The 25,608-nt window shown below is 34.7% G+C and overlaps 1 protein-coding gene across 7 annotated transcripts in view; it reads right to left on the bottom strand.

The window, feature by feature from the left end:
* Positions 1-25,608, bottom strand: part of EPHA6 (EPH receptor A6) — a 1,203,504-nt gene that overhangs the window by 284,029 nt on the left and 893,867 nt on the right. For all 7 annotated transcript variants that reach the window (XM_043994222.1, XM_043994223.1, XM_043994224.1 and 4 more), the window contains 2 exons: positions 20,955-21,025; positions 8,310-8,435 (listed from right to left, as the gene is read on the bottom strand). In XM_043994222.1, coding sequence (XP_043850157.1) covers positions 8,310-8,435; positions 20,955-21,025 — 197 coding nt within the window. The remainder of the gene's footprint in view (positions 1-8,309; positions 8,436-20,954; positions 21,026-25,608) is intronic.

Raw genomic sequence — 25,608 nt, 5'->3', positions numbered from 1 at the left:
ACAACTTCTTGACTGGAGGGTAAAACAATAAACTCCACCTAAAGCCTTCCTTTATAGGGGGCTCAGAACATTGCAAGTAATTCTCCATTTTCTATCAGCAATTCTGCTTGGTTTTCACTCCATAAAACATCAAGCCTCACCCCTATCCCCTTCCAGCTTCCTTTTGTGTATTTTCTTCCCCGTTTAGGCTGTAATTGCTTTGAGGTAGGAACTGCCTTTCTTTTTCTTATTTGTATTCTTAGCCCTTACCACAATTCCTGGTACATAGTATGTGGTTAAAAAAAATGTTTATTGAATTTTATCCCTCCCCCCTAAATGAGAGCTCTGCCCTCAGAGAGCTTATATTCTCATAGGAGAAGACAATATTTAGCAAGGAGTCATAGCTGAGGATTTTCATGCTCCATATCTGTCACCTAATTTGACTGAATACTGACTTTTTCCTAAAGACATTTTCCTACAGTTAGGATTCTTTTTGAATATGGGTATAGAATTTACTATGAGACCCTTGAGTACCTCTCCCTTAAACTATAAAATATGTCATTTTAATGTAACAATAACCTTCATTTTTTGAGTGAAAGCATGATTAAGTGAATAAATGCTTGATCTTGGAATCATGGAGATAGGCTCAAGATGAGTCTTGGGTACATGTTAGATATAAGACCTTGGCAAGTCACTTAGCCTCATGATACCCTAGGCAACTTTCTAAGATTATGTGTTACATGTGAATTGTCATTCTATACAAATGGAGGAAATAGTAATAATAGTAAATCCTTTACAAATATTATCTCATCTAATATCCAATTCTCCCAACAACACTAGGAGGTAGGTGCCATTATTATTCCCATTTTACAGATGAGAAAATAGGCTGACAGAATGACTTGCCCAATTTCACACAGCTAGTTAGTGTCTGAGAATGAATTTGAGCTTAGGTTTTGCTGTCTCCAGGACCAATTCTCTGTGCATTGTGCCTCCTAGTTGCCTCTATCATACATCTGTACTCCAGATTATTCTCTCAACTGTTTGTATGAGTAGTGATAAGTTATACAATTCTACACCAATCATTCTGTAACTCATTCTGATCCTTTTGTGCTTAGAATTCCATTTTCTCTGTGGGAATAAAAGATCTTTTTCATATGTGATTCACATTTGTACACTGGTTACGTTGGTTTTTTGTTTGTTTGTGTTTTTTTTTAATACTTTCCCCTTTTTGAGAAAACCCTAGAACTAAAATAAGGTTGTGCTTGGGACAGCCATGGTGTGTATGTGGATGATAAACCAATGAATATTAGAACTGGGGAGCCTGCTTCCCCCATTGAGAAGATACTGCCTGTCTGGTTATCTACCCTGAGTTCCTCTGAGTCCTTGCACTGTGTATCTCTAGCCTCTTAGGTATGTTATGGCGTCGGGACATAAACAGGTCAGCTAAACTAAAGGACATGGGCCTGGTGTAACTCTCCTTGAGAAGCTAAACTAAAGGATAGACACACCTTGAGAAGTAAGGGAGATGAGCCTATTAGGCATGGCTGCTGCCTGGTCAGTGCCAGGGGACAGAGATAATTCCAGAAATCAGAACAACCACCCCTCACCCGACTTCTCCCAACCCACCCCCAATAAGGGCTCAGGTGATCATCCCATCTACCATCTACAAAAGCTTTGGCCTTTCTCCTGTTCGAGGAGACAAGGATCTCAGAGAACATCTCTCTGAACCATCTCTCCTTGAGAGAAGTTCTCCCTGGGACATTTTCTCCAGTGCCTAAATAAAAGATTGTTTTATTCTAATTGAATTTGTGTGTGAGAAGGTGTAATTCTTTAAAAAAAATACCTAAGGACCCCCCCCCCCCATTTTTTCCGTGACAGGGATATATAGACAGGGAAAGAGGTTCAGAGAGGTTAAATCACTTACCCATGGTTACACAGCTAGTGTCAGAGGGAGGGAGGATTTTGCTGAAGTCTTTTGGACCTTTCTTACTGAAGAAAGATTAGATTTACACTTGTCCTTGAGAACAGAATTAGAAGGGCAGCTAGGTGGCACAGTGGATAGAGCACCAGCCCTGGATTCAGGAGGACCTGAGTTCAAATCCAGCCTCAGACACCTGACACTTACTATCTGTGTGACCCTGGACAAGTCACTTAACTGTAATTGCCACACCAGAAAAAAGAGAGAGGGAGAGAGGGAGAGGAAGAGGGAGAGGGAGAGGGAGAGGGAGAGGGAGAGAGAGAGAGAGAAGAGAAGAGAAGAGAAGAGAAGAGAAGAGAAGAGAAGAGAAGAGAAGAGAAGAGAAGAGAAGAGAAGAGAAGAGAAGAGAAGAGAAGAGAAGAGAAGAGAAGAGAAGAGAATGAGGAGCTATGGGTAGAAACTGAGAAAGGACAAATTTAAGCTTGATGTTAAGGAAACAACTCCCTAACAATTAGGACTATCACCAAGTGGATAGGATCACCTCAGGAAGAATGGGAATTCTTTTTCATTGAGGGTCTTTGAACTGATGGATTACCATTTGCCAGGTATTTAGTAGAGAGGAATCTTGTGAAGCTTGTATTTGACTGGTTAACCTCTGAGTTACTTCTAGCACTAAGTTTCTATGACCTAAAGAGCTTTGGCCAAATTGAATTGCTGATTTATTCCAGAGTACACTTAATCATGTTATTTAAATAGCTGATAGCAAAAGTGGGGACTGCATGCTTAGGACACCTTCCAAACTCTGAGTCTATTCCTAGCAGAAAATTATGTACACAAAAATATTAATAAAAATGTAATAATGAAAGGTGTCATATCCCTGCCTCTGGTAGTCATGCCTGAATTTTTTCCCCCTCTCTGCTTGACAGCTCAGTTCTCAGTTAAGATAAAAAAAGAGAGAGAGAGAGAGAGAGAGAGAAGAAAAAGAAACAAATCTATCATTTTTTAAAATCCTTAATAGAGAATTTGCAAAATCAACCCACTAGCTTTCTCATAATCTCCCATGATATTTGGAAAATAATGGATCTGTCCTAATCTGACTTGACTGTGTTTGCCTGGGAACTTCTCTATTGCAGTAATTTATTGAGAGTGTATCATTTTTAGATGTAAAAAGCCAAAGGAGACAGATGTTCTTGATAGTCCCCTAAGTGGCACAGCTCCTCACTTCATTTAAATGAAAATGTGTGTTTTTATGAAAATTTCAGCTTTATATTGATAAATGAAGATAAGCTACTATTGCATAACCTTGTAATATCTATTTTTCAATGTCGCCCAGAAAACTCATAAAGAACAAACAATATAAATTACAGGGGAGAAGAAACAATGGATTTTAAGTCCATGTTCACTGGAGTACCGTGAATGATTAGTCATTATAAGGTAGAAGGTTACTCCTTTATTACAAGGCTTGAATTCATTTTAAGGTTTGTTATGTACATTGCAAGTGTATTATGTAATTTCCCCTAAATTACCTTTGCCTAGATCCACATTCATCATCTAGACATCCCTCAGAGCCTATCTTCATAATTCCCTTTTCTCTCAAAAAGTAGAGGAAAGACTCAACAATCAAATAAATATACATATTTTGATTCTATCCTTCATGATCACACCACCAGCAAGTTTTATATCAGTTGTTTTATTTAGAACCCTGGACAGTCCACAAATCAAAGAACTTTCTTGATTATTTTAGAATGGTATGGAAAGAAGGAGAGAAGGGAGAGAAAGGGAAATTATAGGATATCTCAACATAGATATTTTACCTGAAAGAAGCCTCTGATTCCAAAAATAGTATGAGGCTTTTGGCTGATTCTTCTATCCTTGCTCCTGCTACTTCCTTTTTTTTTTTTTTTAAAGTAATAACACCCTGCCTCTTTTCAGGTTTAGTTCCTGTAATGAAGCTTGTCTTTTCTCTGATTGCTTTTGTCCTTCCCATTTCTCAGTCAATGGCGATTGAATTGAAGAGCTTGGGCTTAGCTTGGAGCTAAAGAAGGTGTCTATGGAAGGAAATTGGGGCCAAGAAATAGGCTGTAGTATTCATAGTATATTTATTATATAATAGACTGTCACACTAGTGTTATTTTGTTGAATTTATCCCTTTTTAATACAAAGTTGCCAAAATAATCCTTGAAATGTATCATTCTGATAATTATTACTCCTGTGCATAAAAGCCAGCATATGCTCCCTACTCTTCACAGAATAAATTTAATAATCCTTAACTTTGGGTTTTGATTTTTTTATGGGGATGGGGGGGTGGGTGGCGGGGGGTAGGAAATGTGCCTTTTATCTTTCTTTTTTGTCCTGGACATAATAAATATCAACAAACACGAGCATTTCCCTACATAAAGAACAAAAAAGACAGTGGTATATTTTAAAATAAACTTTTTAAAAAGTATATGTTAAATTTAACATAACAATACCAACACTGTCCTGATTGTCTGACACCTTTCTTCTGTGTATATGTTGATATTTCATTGATGCCCTTTTCTTTTTATTTTGCACTATTCTCCTATTACTGTCCTGTAACTATACTGACCCAAAATAAAAACCCTCCTTTGTAGAAAGTGGGTATAGTCAACTAAACTCACATGTGCATTGTGTTTGAAAATATATGTGTCATTCTGTACCTCTAGTCCACCATCTTTCTGCCAAGAGTTGGGAAATAGTAATCATTAGTCATCTGGAATTATGAAAGTTCATTTCATTGATCAGAATTCTTGAGTCCTTAAAAGTTCTTTTCCTTTAAATTATTGTAACTATCATATAAGTTGCTCTCCTGGTTCTTTTCTTATCTTGGGTTGTAAAGCCCACTACAATCTGGCTCCATTCTACATTTTCAGTCCTTTTTCATACTAATCTGCTACTTATATATTCCATATTCAGACCCAAGTAAATGGTCTATTCCTTGAGTAATTAATTCTTTCCTCAGTTTCATTATCCTAGATAAGCACACATGTGTCTATGTCTATATGTGTGTGCACATGTCTATACATATGAATGTCCATAAATGTCTTATCTATCTATCTATCTATCTATCTATCTATCTATCTATCTATCTATCTATCTATCTATCTATCTATCTATCTATGTAATCTATCATCTATCTATCATTCCTTCCAAAGACATTTAGCTAGTCCCCATTAAAGATCTCCATGAAAAAAGACTACTCATGGGCTTAAAATCATTAATAGCATGTAGCCTAATTAAACCCTTAGGGCCCAAGGCCTGGGCAGAATGAATGTAAGGGGACTTTTATCAAAACCTGGAATGTATTTTCCTCACCAAGTCCTGTTGAAATCCTTTCCTTCCTTCAAGGGACATCTCAGGGTCAAATTTATTCATGAAGATTTCCTTGACATCCCTACTTGAATATAATTCTTCCCTTTGCAAATTTTTGTAGGGAATATTGTCTAGGTTTCCATTTATTTATTTTAGTACATTCTCCCTTATAGAATAATTATTTGTGTATGTGTTGTACCTCCTCCCTACCCCTTGACCTCCTCATCCCTTTGCCTTGTAAACTTATTGAGGGTAAATACTAGTGTTTTTCTTCTTTCTATCTCTGGCACCAAGCACAGAATTTTATGTTTATTAAATGTTTTATAAATGTTGGTTGAATTGAGTTTTACTTCTTTTCCTATGAATGAACCACCCCTTTGCTATTGGAGCAGTACTTATCTATAAGCATATCTAATCCTCTATCACACTTATGAATTTGGTTTTTCAATGAATTGTCTAATTCAGTCCTGTGCATGAACACAAAATGAGAAAACTGTTCCAGCTGGCTTGTGTCAACATGCTTGTATAACTTTACTGATGGTAATTAAAAGGTCCTTAAGTATGTTGCTAGGATAGAGATAGGGATGGGGATTGTTATTTAATTGTTTATGGGGATCTCCTCATGGAGGAATTCCCTCTACCAAGGTAGGCCAGAATCATGACCTTCTCTAGAACTGATGGTCTTAGAAAGTTGCCCAGGGAGCACTGAGGGAGTTAACTGACTTACCAACTATCTATTCTATCTATCAATTAGAACTTGAACCTAAGCTTTTCAGACTTGGAATCCTACTATCTAAAACTATGCCATCCTGTCTCTCTGACATTGCTAGGATATGTTAAGTTGAAATAAGCAAAGATATTTAGAGGAGAAAATCAATGTACAGGTCATGCAAATGATAGAAATACACCAATATCATCTCCCAGGATCTGAGATTTTGCCCAATAAACATGAAAGTTCTTTCATTATGACTTTTTAATGTTCAGACAGCAGGTGGGTATAATAGAAAAAAATCTCCTTAATAGTTATTGCTTGCCTCTGGCAATAGCCATTAGAAATTTTTATCAGGAGCAGAATATATATTTTGGTTGAGAAATTAAGCAAAAAGAAAAGAAGATTGTAATTCAAGTGCTTTATTTTACTCCTTATTCAGATGCATACATTAAATACTTAATGACTACTTTTTTATTCATTCTGTGCATTTCCTGTTCTTATAGCCTCAGATGCTAAACCCTAAGGATTAAAGATCACCTCTAGTTATATGGGCTATGAAGACTGAAGTGGGAACTCAGCTATTAGGATCATGTGTATTTCATGAAGGACACATTAAATTGAATAGTGGAAGGTATTTATATGACCCTTTAAAGTTTATGAAATAATATATATATACGTATATATACATATATATATATATATATATATATATATATATATATATATATATATATATAAACTTCATTTGATTAACATAATTTTGTGAGGTAAATGGTATCACTATCATTATTTCCATTGGACAGATAAAGAAACTGAAGCTTAGAAAGGTTAGTTTACTTATTCGTGGTCACACAGCTATTATGTGTCAGAATTAGAACGTGGTTTTTCTTCTGACTCAGAGGCCAGTGTTTTTTGCACTATATCATTCTACCTCTCACCAGAACATTGAGTTCAGGTCAATGAGACTTGGTTTTTTATCATGGCATTATCACTAGGTCTGAGGAAAATCATTTGACTTTTCAACTTTAATTTCCTCATCTGTAAACTGGGGACAATACTTATATTACTTGCCTCACAGGATTGCAAACTGTAAAATACTATGTAAATGACCATTATTACTGATATTGCTTCCCAAAGGAGCCAGTGAAAGAATACGGCATAAGGAATATATAGTGAAATCCCTTTGATCACCTCTCCCAATCTGGACAACTTTATCTGCTGAGGTTAATAACTTGTAGAATTATGTACTTTCTTGGACTGGACATAAAGGTACAATTAAATGGTTCCTGCCCAGAGATCCTCTGCCATAAGGAGCAAAGAATTCAGTAAAAAGTGCTAGAGAATGTTCTTCGGCTGACTTATATGACTCAAAAATTAGGAGAAGGAGGTTAGTAATTATGTTCACAGGGAAGTCACATTCATGCAGAACAATTAGAAAATGGAGTGTTTTGCTTATATGAGGGTTTTGTTTAATGGTAAAGTTGCTTGCTACCATGAATTATCAATGAAAAATTATTATAATGAGAATAAAATATACTTAGTACAGAGACCATAATGAACATAATTCTACCTTTCTTCAATGATTCTGAAGGTAATTTAATGTGATTTGACATCCTAAGGTCAACATTATGAAAATCTCTCATCATTGTAAAGATTTATAGAGATAGAAAGTATATTGAATAGAGATATAGGATGTATTTATAGAGGTAGAAAGTATATATAGAGATAGAACGAATATTGGGTTGAACATTTTTTTTTTTGGTGGGGCAATGGGGGTTAAGTGACTTGCCCAAGGTCACACAGCTAGTAAGTGTCAAGTGTCTGAGTCCGGATTTGAACTCAGGTACTCCTGAATCCAGGACCGGTGCTTTATCTACTGCACCACCTAGCCGCCCCCTTGAACATTGATCCTGTGACAATCTCTTGATGTTGCCTTAAAATCCCTGGAATGTTTCCTTACTCATAATATTTCTCTTTAATAAAGGAAGAATAGAGAATCTATAATAAAAGAAAATCCACCAAAATGCTTTCTACTTATATAAATTCTGAACAAATGCAAGATTACTTCATTTATTATTTTTTATTTATCTATTATGAATATAGGCTGATCAGTTTCACTCTCTATTCCTCTCTGTCTCAATTACTTAAATAGCTATGATTTAGAACATGTTATGCTGATAAACCAATAACATATATAATTTAACATAATTTAGAATATAATAAAGTTTTTAAAATAATTAAGAGTATTCCTAAAGTTCTAGTTCTTTTTCCTTAAAGCTTTAGTAGCCTAAAATACACTGACTTTTGGGACACACTGTATAACATAAATACAAGTATGAAGTTATTTATGAAAATGTAGACAAATTTTACCTGCCCCAATAACTCTCTCAATGCGAATCCTCGAAGGATCTATTTCCTTTGCAAATTCATGCACTGCTAGAGATGGGTCTTCATATGTATCTGGATCAATGTAGGTTTTGATTCCTGGGAAGCGTACTGTAAGAAAATAAACATTTTAATTTGGTTTAAGCTATTTCAATGGCCATATATGTTTACAAACATTTAAAATGGAAAGTAGACTATTATACTAGTCAAATCTTGTTGCTAATTCAGATTTTGCCCTTGCTACCTGTTATTAAAAGGCATCTGACTTGTACACTTAAAATTAACTGAGTAAATTGTTTAAAAGGGAGAAATATTCATAGAATATTAAATTGGGCAGACAGGTTCTCTTCAAAAATCAAATTGTGTGGCCTTCAGGCCTTATGAAATTCCTACTGTAACGCCTCAGCATGCTTAGGAAGTGATTTTAGGTCCTTGGCACATTCTTGGCACATGTTTATTTTGTTTAGTTGTTTCAATCATGCCTGACTTTTTTTTTCAGGGAAATGAGGATTAAGTGACTTGCCCAGGGTCACACAGCTAGTGTCAAGTGTCTGAGGCTGGATTTGAACTCAGGTCCTCCTGATTCCAGGGCCAGTGCTTTATCCACTGCGCTACATAGCTGCCCCCCTATGCCTGACTCTTCATGACCCCATTTGGAGTTTTCTTGACAAAGATACTAGAGTGGTTGACCATTTCCTTCTCTAGTGGATTAAGGCAAACAGGATTAAGTGACCTGTCCAAGGTCACACAGCTAGTAGAAGTCTAAAGCTGAATTTGAACTCAGGTCTTCTTGACTCGTGGCCTGGTACTCTATCCACTGTGCCTCCAAGCTACTTCTCCTGGCACATAGCAGGCACTTAATAAATTTTTGTAGACCTTACTTTAAGATAAACTTTGGTGGATTGTATAAAGATGGAAAGTTCTTGAATTATATCCCTATTGTGCTTTAGGATCGAATACAAACTCTTTTGTTTGGTCTTTAAGGCCTTTCACAACCTTTTCATTGTTCCTTATATGCCACACTTCTCCCATCTTTGTCTTTGCACTAGCTGCCTCTTCTGCCTGGAATGAACTCCCTCCTTACCTCTGTTCTTTAGAATCCTTTCTTTATTTCAAGACTATGCTCAAACATTGATAACACCAGGGGTTCTTAAACTTTTTGTTTGTCTAGGGCTACTTGGACAGTCTGAATCCCTTCTCATAATAAACATTTTAAGTTCATGAAATGAAATGTATAAGATTACAAAGGAAACTAATTATACTGAAGTTATCAAAATGTTAAAAAATCAAGTTCATGGACCTCACATTAAGAACTATTGTTTTTCATAAAGCCATTTCTCCTTGTTCTAAAGCCATTCCTAGTCCCCCTGGATGTCAGTACCCCGATCACTATATTTCTATTTGTATATGCCTATATTTGTACATGTAGTCTACTCTAAAAGAATGTAAGCCTCTTGAGGGCAGAAGCTGTTTAACTTTGTCTAGCACCTAGTACAGAGCAGTCACTTAAAAAAGATTGATTGGAGCAGCTAGGTGGTGCAGTGGATAAAGCACTGGCCCTGGATTCAGGAGGACCTGAGTTCAAATCTGGACTCAGGCACTTGACACTTAGTAGCTGTGTGACCCTGGGCAAGTCACTTAACCCCAATTGCCTCACCAAAACCAAAAAAAGCTAAACCCAAAACTAACAAAACAACAACAACAAAATTGATTGTGATTCCTCATACTACTGCCATTTACAGTGGCAAAGAATGAGGTGGAGGGGGCCAAAAATATATCCTTTCTAGACCATCTACTACCACTAGTTTAGTGATTGGTACCCCAATGTACTTTCTCTGTGTAATTGCCAATAAATAAGATGAACCATAATTTAATTGAAATTCTTATTTTAAATGAAACTGGAAGACATAAGGAAACTCTAGATAAATGGTAAGATGGCTCACAGTTTCCCCAGGGAGAGGAGAATAAAAATTTGGTTGAGTCATTTTTATCTGATACTCAAAGGAGAAAAGGAAACATGGGGCAATTTGGTATTTCACTTTAAGTACTTGTGATACAAGTAGAAAATAGGCTTTCGTGAAAATAATTGAAGTTTATATGCTAATATTTGTTGCTGAACATGAAGAAGGATAGAAATTCTATGATGTGTTTGGCAGAATCCTCCAATTTAAGTAAACGTTTATCTTGCCACTCCATTACTTGAACATGAAGGTGTATGTAGGAGTTACTGCTGAAAAATATGATAGGAAATTTGTACTGCAATCAAGAAATGAAAGAGGTCAAGTAATTATTGCCTACTCAGAAGCCTTCTGTTTGTATAGCATGAATACTTTCATCAAGAAGACAATTGAAAGGTACTGGATTTGACAGGCACTGAATAGGATTACCCCAAAACAAAAAAAAGAAAGAAAGAAAGAAAGAAAGAAAGAAAGAAAGAAAGAAAGAAAGAAAGAAAGAAAGAGGGAGAGAAAAAGAAAAGAAATTTATTCTAACATAGGAAACTATTGGTTATTGATATGGGAATCATTTCAGCTATTTTTGTGAAGCCTGGTCATTGAATGCTTCAAGCAAAGATAAAAATTAATACCAATGTATATGAAAGGATAAAGATGAGAAAATACTGTGCCTAATTATAGCAACTCCAACATGACTGTTTTCATCAAGCTGTTTACTCTGAAAAAAATGGGAAACAGGCAAAAATAAAGACACATATTCAGAAAAACACTTATTTTATTTATCTTCAATTACATGTAAAAATAATTTTTAACCTTAGTTGTTTACAGTTTTGAGTTCAAAGTTCACTCCCAAAATTCCTTCCCTTCCCTCTCATCCAGAAGGCAAGCAGTTTGATAAAGGGTATACAAGTGCAGTCATTCAAAACACATTTCCATATAAGTTATGTTGTGAAAGAACACAGACCAAAAAACCCAAAACCAAACCAAAACCAAAACAAACAAAAAAACAAACCCAAGAGAAAAAAACAACAGTATGCTTTGATTTGTATTCAGATTCCATCATTTCTTCCTCTGAAGATAAATAGCATTTTTCATGCTAGGTCTTTCACAACTGTCTTTAGTTCTTTGTATTGCTGGGAATAGCTAAGTCATTCACATTTGATCATTGCTGGATGTTTTTGTTGCTGTGTATAATGTTCTGGTTTTGCTCACTGCACTTTACATAAGCTCATGTAAATTCTTCCAGGTTTTTTCTGAAACCATCCTGCTTGTCATGTCTTATAAAACAATATTATTCCATCATAATCATATATCACAACTTGTTCAGACACTTCCAAGTTGATGGGTACTCCTCCAATTTCTGATTCTTTGCCACCACAAAAAGAGATGCTATCAATATTTCTGTACATATAGGTCCTTTAAAAATTTTTGTGATATAGACCCAGGTGTGATATTTCTGGATTAAAGAGAATATATAGGGGCAGGTAGGTGGTACAGTGGATAGAGCACCGGCCTTGGAGTCAGGAGGACCTGAGTTCAAATCCGGCCTCAGACACATAACACTTACTAGCTGTGACCCTGGGCAAGTCACTCAACCCCAATTGCCTCACTAAAAAGAGAGAGAGAGAGAGAGAGAGAGAGAGAGAGAGAGAGAGAGAGAGAGAGAGAGAATGTATATTTTGATACCCCATTGGGCATAGTTTCAAATTGTTCTCCATAATTGTTGGATCACTTCACAACTCCACCAACAGTGCACTAGTGTCCTTATTTTCTCACATCCCCTACAACATTTGTCATTTTCCTTTTCTGTGATATTAGCTAACTTGATACGTATGAGGTGACACCTCAGAGTTGTTTTAATTTGTATTTGTTTAAGCAATAGTAATTTGGAGCATTTCTTCATGTGACTATAGGCAGTTTAGGTTTCTTCATCTGAAAACTGCCTGTTCATATCCTTTAGCCATAGGAAAAACATTTCTTAAAAATTAGAGCTATCTAAACATGGAATAGTTTGACCCAAGAGATGAGTTCCCTCTACCACCAAATAAAGCTAGATGGCCACTCGAGTATGTTGGAGAAAAGTTTCTTATTTAGCTTGAGGTGGACTAGATAGTTTCTGAGTTTCCTTCCAACTGTGAATTATGTAGTTTAATTCATAAATCATAGTCACCATATCAAAAAGGCCAAAAGAGGCAAGATACTGTCTCAAGCACTACTTGATCTCTTCAATCATGCAGAAAAACTGCTTCTTCATGTACTTTGACCATTTATGAATTGGGGAATGGCTTATCTTTATAAGTTTGACTCAGTTCTCTATGTATTTTATGAAAGGCAACTTTATCAGAGACATGTATTGTAATTTTTTTCCTTTAGTTTCCTGGTTTCCTTCTAATCTTGACAATATTTGTTTTATTTGTACAAAACCTTTTAATTTAGTACAATATAAATTATTTCTTTTATTTCTTTGTCATCATCTCTGTCTTGTTTGGTCATAAGTTCTTTCCTTAGCCATAGATCTGACAGGTAAAATTTTCCATGTTCCCCTAATTTGCTTACGATATCACTCTTTACAACTAAATCATGTACTCATTTTTACCTTATCTTGGTATAAAGTATGAGGTGATCATCCATGACTAGAATTTGTCAAGCTGCTTTCCAGTTTTCTTAGCATTTTGTGTCACATAGTGAGATAGTGAGGAATTCCAAAGCTTAAGTCTTTGGATTTATCAAATACTGGATTACTATGGTCATTTACTACTGTGTATTGTGTACCCAATCTATTCCACTGATCTACAGCTCTGTTTCTTAGCCAGTACCATATTGTTTTCATGATTACTGCTTTGTAATATAATTTGAAATGTGGTAATGCAAGGTTGCCTTCATTCATATTTTTTTATTCATTCCCCCGATATTCTTGACCTTTTGTTCTTCAGACAAATTTGTTATTATTTTTCTACCTTTATAAAATATTTCTGGTAGTTTGGTCTGACACTGAATGAATAAATTAATTTAGATAGAATTATTATATTTATTGTATTGGTTCAGCATACCGATGGGTGATTAATATCTTTCTAGTTGTTTAGATATGTCTTTATTTGTCTGAAAAGTGTTTTGTAATTTTGTTCATATAATCCCTGGGTTTGTCTTGGCAGGTAGACTCTCAAGTATTTTATATTGTCTATAATTATAGTAAGTAGAATTTCCTTTTTAAAATTTTGTTGGGATTTCAATGGTAATATATATAAATATTGATTATCCATGTGGGTTTATTTTATATCCTGCAACTTTGCTAAAGTTCTAAATGTTCCAACTAGTTTTTCAGTTGATTCCCTAAATGTCATCTGCAGAGAATGATAATTTTGTTCCCTTATTGACCATTTTTCTTCCTTCAATTTCTTTTTCTTATCTTGTTATAACTAGGCTTTCTAGTACAATATTGAATAATACTGATAATAATGGGCTTCCTTGCTTCACCCCCCAAACTTGTAGGGAAGGCTTAAAGCTTATCCCCATTACAATTAATGCTTGACCATATGATTTTTATTGTTTTTCTTTTTGATGTGGTCAATTATTCCGATAGTTTTTTCTAATATTGAAACAGCCTTGTGTGCCTAGCATAAATCTCATCTGGTCATAGTTTATGTTTGTGACATACTGCTGTAATCTCATTGCTAGTATTTTATTTAAAATCTTTTTGCAACTGTTTATTAGGGAAATTGATCTATATTTTTCTTTTTTTTTCCCTGTTTAGGAATCAGCTCCATATTTGTGTCATAAAAATAATTTGATAGAATTTACTTACCCATTTTTGAAATAGTTTATAAAGTACTAGAATTAATTTTACTTTAAAAGTTTTATAGAATTATCTAGTAAATTCATCTGCTTCTGGAGATTTTTTTCCTTAGGGAGCTCATTGTTAGCTTATTCAATTTAATATCTAAGAGAGTTATTTAAGTCTTCTTTTTATTCTTCTTTAATCTGAGCAATTTATATTTTTGCAAATATTCATCCATTTCACTTAGATTTTCAGATTTTTGGCATATAATTGGGCAAAATTACTCCTAAAATTTCTTTCATTTCAACTTGATTACTGGTACATTAAACCTTTTCATTTTTGATACTGGTCATTTGCCTTTCTTCTTTCTTTTTTTAAAAAATAAAATTAACCAATGGTTTATATATTTTATTTTTTGGTTTTTTTTTTAAAGAGCCAGATTCTAATTTTATTTATTTATTAAACTTTTGATTTTATTAAACTTTCTTTAATTTTTCAGGATTTTCATTTTGATGTTTAATTGGGAATTTTTAATATTTTCTTCTTCTGTTTTTTTTTTTTTTGCATGCCCAATTCATTGATCTGTTCTTTCTTTTATTGATATATGTATTTAGAGATATTAAATTTCCCCTAAGTTCTACTTTGGCTGCATCCCACAAATTTTGTTATGTTGTCTTGTTATTCTTTTTAATGAAATTATTGATTATTCCTATGATTTGTTCTTTTTTCACTTAATAGTATTTTTTGCTATTAAATGTAAAGATAGTTTCCAATATTCATTTTTTTTAATATTTATTTTTGGGGTTTTTTTGTGGGTCAATGAGGTTTAAGTGACTTGCCCAGGGTCACACAGCTAGTAAGTGTCAAGTATCTGAGGCCAGATTTGAACTCAGGTCCTCCTGAATACAAGGCCAGTGCTTTATCCACTGCGCCACCTAGCTGCCCCCATCAATATTCATTTTTGTAAGCATTTGTGTCCCAAATTTTTTCCCTCTCTCCTTTTCCTCTCCACTCCCCAAGATAGTAAGCAATCTTATATAGGATATGCACATACAATCACATCAAACATATTTCCACCTTAGTCATGTTGTGAAAGAAGATGACCCACTCATCCTTTAGGTTATGTTAGTTTCCAATTAATTAATTAATAATTATTTTTATATTAGTTTCTGTGGCCCTTTATGAAATGTAATTTCTATTACATTATTATCTAAAAAGGATGCATTTACTATTTCTCTTTTTCTGCATTTCAATTGAGGTTTTTATGTCCTCATATATGATCAATTTTTGTGAAGGTGCCATGTACAGCTGAGAAAAAATACACTCCTTTCTATTCCCATTCAACTTTCTCCAGAAGTCTATCATATCTACTTTTTCTAAAATATTCATCTCACTAAATTCTTTCATGTATGCATGTATACATATGTTTATATATGCTTGTATGTATATGTATGTATATATGCATGTGCATGCATCTACACCTATATATGCATACATGTATACACATATATGGTATACATATACACATATACATACACACAAAGAGTAGAAAATTAAGGTTCCCCACTAGAATTTTTTTACTAGCTGTTTTCTCCTGGGACTCATTTAACTTTTCATTGGATGCTAAGCTATTTGGTGCATATATGTTTATTATTGATATTACTCCATTGTCTATGGTACCTCTTAGCAAAATATAGCTTCCCTGATTATCTCTTTCAGTCTATTTTTGCTTTTGCTTTGTATGGGATCATAATTGCTAACAAATCTCTTGCTCTTTTTTTTTTTAACCTAAATTCTGCTCCTGCTCCTGCCACTTATTTTTATTTTGTCTGTGTCTTTCTGTTTCAGATGTGTCTCTTGTAAACAATATATTGTTGTGGTATGGTTTCTAATTTATTCTGTTATTCACTTCTGTTTTATGACTGAGTTCATCCCATTCACATTCACTGTTATTACTGTCTATTTACCTCCATTATATTTTTTTCCATTTCTCTCTCTATCCTTCTCTTTCCTGCTACCTTCCTCCCCTGTATCTCCTCAAAAGTCTGTTTTGCTTCTTACACTGCCTTCCTTATTCTGCTATCTTTTCTATCACCACCCCTCCCTTTCTTATCCTTTCTTCTATTTTCCTATTGGACAAGTTAGATTTGTATACACAGATGAGTATGTATGTTATTCCCTCTTTGAAACAATTCTGACGAGAGTGAGGTTTGAATGTTGCCTGCCATCTCCCCTGTTTTTCCCTCTACTGTAAATGCTCTTTCTTGCATGCCTCTTTTATGTGAAATAATTTCTCCTATTTTTTCCATTCCCCTTTCTCCCAGTATATCCCTCTTTCTTACTCCTTAATTTTTTTATTTTCCCATCATAATTAACTCACACCCATATACCTTGCCAAGTAATGATAACGTTCTTAAGAATTATGTGTATTATCCCATATAGGAATGTAAACATTTTAACTTAATTGAATTCCTTAGGATTTCATGTAGACACTTTTATGATTTTCTTGAGCCTTGTATTTGTATGTCAAATTTTCTATTTAGGTCTGATCTTTACATCAGGAATACTTGAAAGTCCTCTATTTCAGTAAATATTTATTTTTCCCCAGAAGGATCATACTTGCTTTTACTGGATAGGTATTCCTTGCTTGTTATCCTAGGTTTTTTTGCTTCCTGAAATATCATATACCAAGTCCTCTGCTCCTTTAACATGGAATCTGTGAGATCTTGTTTGTTCCTGACTGTAATTGCATAATGTTTAAATTGTTTCTCTCGGGTTGCTTGAAGTATTTCCTCTTTGACTTTTGAGCTCTGAAATTTGGGTATAATATTCCTAGGAGTTTTCATTTTGGGATCTCTTTCAGATTAATGGGTTATTTCACTTTTATCCTCTAGATCTACAATAGTGGGTCAATTTTCCTTAATGCCTTGAAATATGATGTCTAGGCTCTTTTAAAAAAAAATCAAGACTGTCAGGTAGTCCAATGATTTTAAAATTATTTCTCTTTGATTTGTTTTTCAGGTCAGTTGTTTTCCAAATCAGATATTTCACATTTTTTCTAATTTTATTGTTTCTTGATATCTCATGGAATCAAGCTGTCACTTGCCCAAGTGCAATTTTTAAGGAATGACTTTTTTCAGTAAGCTTTTATAACTTTTTTTCAGTAAGCTTCTTTTCAATCTTGCCATTTCTGCATTATAAACACCTTTTCTTAGGGGAATTTTTCTTTTTCTTTTCCCATTTGGCCAATTCTACTTTTGAAGGAGTTCTTCTCTTCAGTTAATTTTTGTGTCTCTCTTACCATTTTACCAATTATATTTTAAGTTGATTTTGTGTGTGTGCCTCTTTTAGCAAACTGTTAATTCTTTGTTTCATTATTTTCTTTCATCACTCTCATTTCTTTTCCAAATTTGTATACTAACTCTTGTATGGGATGTTTTAAATCCTTTACTAGCTCTTCCAAGCATTCTTGTTGGGCTTATTTCCAATTCACATTTTTCTTTGAAGCTTTTTTGGTAGTTGTTTTGACACTGATGTTTTCTTTTGACTTTTTGTCTTGATCTTCTCTGTCAACATAGTAGCATTTTATAGGCAGGTTCCTTTTTGTTGTTTATTCATTTTCTCAGCCTATTTTATTTTTATTTTTAACTTTATCTTAATGAGGGACTCCACTCCCAGTGTGGAGAGTGCACTGTCCTCAGTTTGAGTTTTTTTGTGTTGCTATTTTCAAGGATGGTTTCTAGGTTCTATAAGTTTTTGGTGTTTCCAAAATGGTATAATCCAAGGAGAGGTGTAATAACTGTGCTTCTGGACTGTGCTCCTGTTTTCATCCAGGAAAGGACCTTTCTTCTGTATAGAATTAATTGTTATTTGGTCCCTACACTTCCATGTTGTCACAGGTTCTCCTTTCTGCCTTGGAACTGAGACCAGTGTCCCTATTCCATTCTGAGGGATTCCAAGCACTCTTCTCCACCATAGAACTGTGACCTGGCCTTTCTTCTCCTGCAACCAAAAGTGCTAGTACTCCTATTTGCTTTGAAATAGTGACCTGGAACTGTATATGGACAATCCAACAGGTCCTGCACCTGGTGCCAGCAAAGAGATGCCTACAGTCTCTTTCTGTCCAGTTCTTTTACCCCCTCCCCATTTTTAGGCAGAGAGCCTCTGAAGCTGCTGCTGCTACTGCTGCAGCCATCCCCAAGGCCTGTCACTGGTGCTGCCTTGTGCTCTGTGCTTTGGGCTGACCTATACCCCAATGTCACAGACCTCTCCTGTTGACTTCCTTAAATAGTAGTGGGCTAGAAAATGTCTCTCCATTACCTTTTGTTGGCTCTGCAACTGTAGAATTTGATTTTAGGCATTATATTAAAATTGTTTGGAGGAAAATCTTGGAAAGCTCAGTTTATGCCTGTATTTTGCTATTTTTGTTCTGCTGACTTTTTAAGAATGAGATCAGAGGCAAAGTTCTAAAGGAAGACTCCTTTTTCACAGTTTCATTTGTTTTATTTCTGTAAAACTATAACTTGAAATTTTTGTACTTAGGGCAAATAAATTTAGGAGAAGGGAGAAGGTAGCAGGAGTAGATGAGCAAGGGATATATTCAGTGCAGCCTATCATTTTCTAATTTAAAAAATTAGAAACTTGACACTCAATAAAGCTTAGGTATTTTTACTTACTTTTCATTACTTTTTAAATATATTTGTTATTAACATACTTTAACATTGAAAAGACTTTTTCAAATAAATAAAACATGTTGTTCTACCTATGAAGACTAGATGTGTCAAATGATGCAGCTTAGTTGTCAGGATAATTCCATTTGGTCTAGTTGAAATATTCTTGATCAACTGATCAAGCTCTATTGAGCTCTATTGTTTTTCTCAGTTGCTAAAGAAATAAAAGTGCTATCAGTGTCCTCTAATTCTGAAACCCTGTAGCAAAGCCCTGATTACTGGGTCCTAGTTATGGCTCTGATACACCATTTCTACCCCTGAACATAAGTTGCAAGTATTGAGTTTTCAGAAAAATGTACTAGACCTTTTTTTTTTTTTAACTTTCTTCTAGATTATTTGCTTTCAACTATGTTAGCTAGAGATGCAGTTAGGTAGTGCAGTAGATGGAGCACTGGGTTTGAAATCAGGAAGACTCATGTTCATGAGTTTAAGCTTGGCCTTAGACATTTACTGTGTGACCCTGGGCAAGTCACTTAACCCTGTTTACCACTGTTTCTCATCTGTAAAATGAGCTGGAAAAGAAAACAGCAAACCTCTTGCCGAGAAAACCTCAAATAAGGTTATAAAGAGTCGTACGTGACTGAAACAACTCAACAACAACAACATGGTAGCTATCATTATATGATTAGTAGTATTTTATTAGGCTAGACCTGGTACTACTGTTAGATACATGATATATTGTTCTTTTATAAAATTTAAAAAATTACTTAAACAAGATAAATGAATTAACTTTTTGCTCATAAGCCATAACATATCAAATTGAGAGTTGGAAAACACTTCTAAGATAGTTTTCATTATCTTTTTTGGGGGGTGGGGGAGGAAGAGGCGAGGCATGAGAGTTAAATTACTTGCCCAAGGTCACACAGCTAGTAAGTGTCAAGTGTTTGAGGGCAGATTTGAACTCAGGTCCTCCTGAATCTAGGGCTGGTGCTTTATGCACTCTACTACCTAGCTGCCCCAGTGTTCATTATCTTGTTAACAACTTAATTGTTCTCTCTTTCTCTAAACATTGACTTATAGTCTTCTTAACTATGTTCTTCTCTAGGGCACTTTTTACTACTTCTGTTTGGCTAAGTATAGGATATTTGAATTTATATTCTAGCTGCTAGCTAGGATACTGGTTTTTAATTTCTCATTTTTGTATTTCTGCTATTCATTCTGAGAACTAAATTTCTGAAGCAGCGCTTGAATTTTTCCTGCCATAAAACATGTCCCTGGCAGCCTGGTTCCAGGCCTGAGTCTGCTTTAAATCTGTTTTTTGCCCCCTGCTCCCCAGAATCATCAACTGACACCTGTTTTCAGCCCTTTCTTTCTCTGTAATAGACTTGAAATTCCCTTTGAAAAGAAAGGTAAATACTGCCATTGCTTCTGGCCCAGGTGTTCCTTAGAGTTGTTCTCATTTGGTAGAAAAAGGAGCTGGGGCAGATTCATATTCCAATTGAATAATAATGGTAGAAAACATAGGGTTCAACAGTTAAACAGGGTTTTTCATGTTCTGTAATTATGCTGTGGTTAGAGAACTTCACCTTCCTGTCATCATTCCAGCCCTTCTTAGACACAGTAATTCACACAGAGAAATTTACAACTTAGAGGAAGGAAATGATAAAACTAATCTTAATGGTAATTATACCTTGCTTGGGAAGAGATCCTTTAAATGACTGTGCTCTTGCAGTCAGCATGAAGTTTATTCTTTTATACATATTCTAGAATTAAAGAGCTGATTTTTGATTTTTTGAATGTTTTAATGAATTCTGTTGATTTGTTCTATGCTGAAAATTATATTCCCTAGAAAAAGTTATGAGAATTCCCTATCACACTATGGATAATACATTTCTAACTAAAAGGAGCTCACATTTTAGAGGCAGCTTGAGTGGTAAATAACTCAATTGAATACAGTTGACTTGTATTTTTAGCAAATTCAGCCTGTCATGTTTCCCAGCATGCAGAAGTGGGAAAACTAATATCATCTAATGAGGAGCAGGTGTGAATTCACAAACCAACCTGAAAAACCAATGAAAAGCTTGAATTTGGAAAGGTAGGAAGTGAGAGATTTTTTTTTTAAACCCAGCTTGACTGAATGAATGCAAATTTTAAATGAACTTCTGAGGCAGTATGAACAGAGAAGGGCATGCAAGGAAAAAGCTGCATGGAATCAGCTAACATTACTTACAGTGTCCATTTTGTAAGTGATTTCTTCTTTTCTCTTCAGACTTCATTTTGGCCTTTATGTACCACTGGCACCTTTTGGAAGGGCAAACAGAGTCCTATTTAAAAATTTTGCTCCTGTCTACTAGATATGAATCTGAATAATTTAGGTTGAAGGGCATTAAGGTACACCTGGATGATTGAGAATTATATTGTTCTAAGACCAATTTGTAAATACAGTTATATCCAGGTTATCCCTAGTTTCAAAGTCATAGGAGAAAATGGACTATCATCACATGAAATCGGCAGATCTGAATGAGTTGTGATTTATATCTCTGAAGAAAGCACTCTCAGTGATGAGATCACAGATCTCCTAGAGTACAGTTATATCAAGAGTATAATGTTATGCAAGGTTTTGAGTGAAAGCCCAAGTTGGCTGCAGAAAACATGGATCATCAAAAACAATGATGAATGAACTGAGAAATAGAAACTTCACATTCCCAATTTTGTTATGTTGGTATGAATATTAGGGACTAGAGAAAGTCCCCTGTAGCCAGCTACACTGAGCATTCATTGCCTCTATGTGATATAATTGCCAGGTTTTGGACAGGCATCAAGAATTTATCTTTAATGATAAAAATAAATCATACCAGACTTCAGGGTGAGATTCTGGGGAATTTAACCAACTGTTTTCCATTTGGGAGGGATCAAAGTCATTACAATTTTCATTTCACATCTGAAACTTGATGGAAATGTGTTCTGTTTGCTCTTAGTGCATATAATCATGCGATGAAGTACACAGGCAGGTGCTTATCTCATAGCCTGCCTCTTCAATATGAATAGACTCATCAACATCCTTATGATATGACAGTTCATCAAATTGCTAATTCTAAACGGTGAAGCAGAAAACATCAGTAGAATACAAATTCAATCTCCCAAAGTGAAATTTGTCTCAAAGTCCTATGGCAAATTGGGTGTTTATTAAAAAATTTTTCTTTTTGTCTTTAAAGAATAATTTCCAATGAATGCTCCTTTATCATTGTGTTTAAATGATACTTCCAAAATGAATTTTTATCATATATAATTGAAACAGTTCTATTCATAGGATGTTAGAAAGCTATGGGAGTCTCCTGTGTTTTAGGCATTGATATAGAGAGTAAAATGAAACAAAAAAAAATACACCTTAGAGCTAAACTTATGACAGTATGTTTTTTTTTCAAAAATATAATTAAAATTATATTCTAGGAATACATTTGCACTTTAGGTTAATATCTTTTAAAAATTTATGGGACTGAATTAATTTGTCCCTGAATGATCACAAATTTTTCACTGTGTAAGTACAAAACACATTCAATTAGTAACAATTTGGCCTTGATAAAACATTTTCTGTTATCTTAATGATTATTTCATTAAAATAATATCTGTACATGCTATATAAAATATGGATTAAAGAAAAACTTTCAGGAAAACACAGCAGTTGATAGGCATGTATAATTTACTCAGCTGGATAGATGAATTTTATTAAACTTCACCTGAATGAAAAAAATACCTCTTAATTGAATCTTTATTTTTTAATCAAAATCCATTATAAAAAATCTGAAATATCTTCTTCTAAGAAAAAAAACAAAACAATTCTGACCTTTGTGCATCAAACAATCACACTAAAGAATACATCAAACTTTTAAAATCACTTCTTGAAAAGAAAAATGATAAATTTTTGGATGAAAGACTATTAATTAAACTAAGCTAGTAAGTAGTTTGTATCAATAACACTATGCTTGGGATTCCTAGGGAGGAGGCTTCCTCTTAAAGCATTCTTTTGTGCTTTAATAAGTAAATCCCCTAGGTGGATTACATTATCATTCTTTAAACTGAAATCCATTCTATCTAGAATGAATGGACGAAATTTAAAATAACTGGAAGGTTCTAGTATATTAATAATATTATGATTATAATAATTAAGTTATCAAATAAAATAAAATAAAGGCAATTGTGTGTAATCAATAGAATACTAGACTTGGATTTAGGAAGATAAGTTCAAATCCCATCTGTGATCCTGCGTAAGTGATTCAAATCTTTGTGCTTCAGGCTACTCCCAGGGGATTATTTTCTAAGTCACAGATGGGTTGTGGTCTGTGTTAGTAGAAAGATTTATCTATCATGAGGAAATCACAGATGATTTGGGAGAAGGTGAAGGAGCATAGAGGCAGAGGAGAGATGATAGTATTGGTACTTACCTCACAACTCATTATCATTCAAGGGGTGGTTTTCCCTACAGGGTTAATGATGTGGTTATTTTTTTTCTTCAGTCATACTCAAAGTACCTTAAACAACTGATATTTTAAACATCAGCGATTCCTTAATGAGTATTTTGCTTATTTCACCTTTCCTCATGTTTGAACTTATATTACTCTTTTACCATCTCTGGTTGGTTATGACTTGTACTTCTTGTTAGAATGTGTTTGACTGGAAGAAGATAGCAGTACCTAATGTGAACGATGGGACGTTTGAACCTATTTAAGAACAAGGTTCTAGCTGGTGCCTAGAAAGTATGGTTGGCCTGAAATTTGTTAATGCCTGAAGGTCAGATGATCATGGGATCATATATTTAGAGCTGGAGTAGAATCTAGAAATCTGGTCAGCAAATTTGTAGCTTGTGTCTGCCCTGATCATGTTTTACCCCCTCCCACATTTTTATTGTTATAAAGATTAATATGTTTCAGAATGCTTCCATGCATCTTCATTAGCACATCAAAACTAAATAACCATTTTTCAACATGAGCTTCTGGGGAGCAAGGCATAATAAGGTTACAATATGGAGCAAGATAAAGGCACATGTTCTCCACATTCTATAAATTTAAAGGATTCTTCCGTATAGTGAATTCCTGGCTTAATTCATGCATTTTTTTTTTTTGCAGGGCAATGGGGGTTAAGTGACTTGCCCAGGGTCACACAGCTAGTAAGTGTCAAGTGTCTGAGGCCGGATTTGAACTCAGGTCCTCCTGAATCCAGGGCCGGTGCTTATCCACTGCACCACCTAGCCGCCCCCCAATTCATGCATTTTTAAAGTTTAGAAAGCTATTTGGTGATTTGCTACTAAGAGATAATCCCCTGCACATTCGTTTTCAGCACTGCCCAAATTATGGGAGGAAAAAAAAAAGTTTTCTTTCAGTACTTAAACTAACATTACATTTGGCAGCTAATAAGCTCCCAAGGTAAAAGTAGAAGGTTTCTGAACCAAGTGATAATAATTAGATGAAAGTATTATGATATCTACATTCATAAAAAAGGATAGACTTGTGGAATTAGAACTGGAAATGACCTAAGAAGTCATGTAATGCAAACTCCAATTTCGCAGATGAGGAAATTGAAATTGAGAGGCCATGTGACTTGCCCCAAGTCCCTCATGTAGTAAGTGGCAGAGCAGGGATTTGAATCAGGCCCTCTCATTCCAAATCTATTTTTTTTTTTCTGCTGCTAGCTAATTTCCCCCACCCCCCAGCTTTGCCATTAGGAATTCTGTATTTCATTTTATGAATACTTTTAAATTAGTCAGTTAATTTAAAAAATTGATATGCTTTTTTTTTGACATAAAAGGCATATCCCAAGAAATACAGCCCCTCCACAAAGCACACACTTTAACTGATTTGAAATAAATTGTGTAGAATCACTAAAGAGTATAGATATACTACATGGCACATAACACACACTCAGTAAATATTTTTTGAGTGATTTTGACTTGTGTTTTTTGTTTTTATGAAACAAAATGGTGACTAAAAATTTGAAATGACTATGACTTGTGTAATTTTTAATAGAATTTAGTGAAATTTTGATAGACATAACATCAAGTGAATTTTACACCTCAAAGAAATATTTGTTTAGAGAGCTATTTAATACTTTTGTTTTTCTGGGGAAGAAATTAGAAAGTCAGAACTCCTTCTGTAAAGGTCTGACCCTAACAGTGTTGGTTACTTAAAAAAGAAAAAGACTTGGTCTTCCTATCTCTCTCAGTCTGGGAATTGAAGGATTGCTCTTGCTCTGGTCCCATTCTAATGAAGCCTGGGAGCTTTGATCTGCTCTCTTGCCCAGTTTGGGACAGTTTGCCCTTCCTTAGGCCACATGGTACTTTCCCTTTCATCTCCACTTAATGGTTACATTTTTTGTACATATGGTCCTATTATAGTTATATCATTAACAATATCTTTTTAAATTCAAATAAACCTTATTAATTTTCTACGATACTTGCTTAGTTGGTAGATTTTTGTTGTTGTTGAGTTGTTTTCAGTTATGTCTGATTCCATGTGACCCCATTTGGGATTTTCTTGGCAAAGGTAACGGAATATTTTTCCACTTCCTTCTCCAGCTCAATTTACAGATGAGGAATCTGAGGCAAACATGGTTAAGCAACTTGCCCAGGGTTACACAGTTAGTAAGTGTCTGAGGCCAGATTTGAACAAATGATGAGGGATATTCCTGATTTCAAGACCAGTGCTCTATCCAATGCACCACCCTAGTTGGGAAATAGCTGAATCAAATTTCACAGTTCTATGTACTTTAAAAAAGAAAAGCTTTTATTTGAACAATGTGGAGGGGTAGTCTAGTTGCATTGAAACAAGGATAATTACAGAGAAAGGAGCCCCCTGCAAAAAATCCAGAGAAGACATTTTGGGCATAACTAA

Source organism: Dromiciops gliroides, chromosome 3, assembly GCF_019393635.1.
Source record: "Dromiciops gliroides isolate mDroGli1 chromosome 3, mDroGli1.pri, whole genome shotgun sequence".
Classification (NCBI taxonomy): domain Eukaryota; kingdom Metazoa; phylum Chordata; class Mammalia; order Microbiotheria; family Microbiotheriidae; genus Dromiciops; species Dromiciops gliroides.
This window is presented reverse-complemented; position numbering and strand designations above follow the sequence as displayed.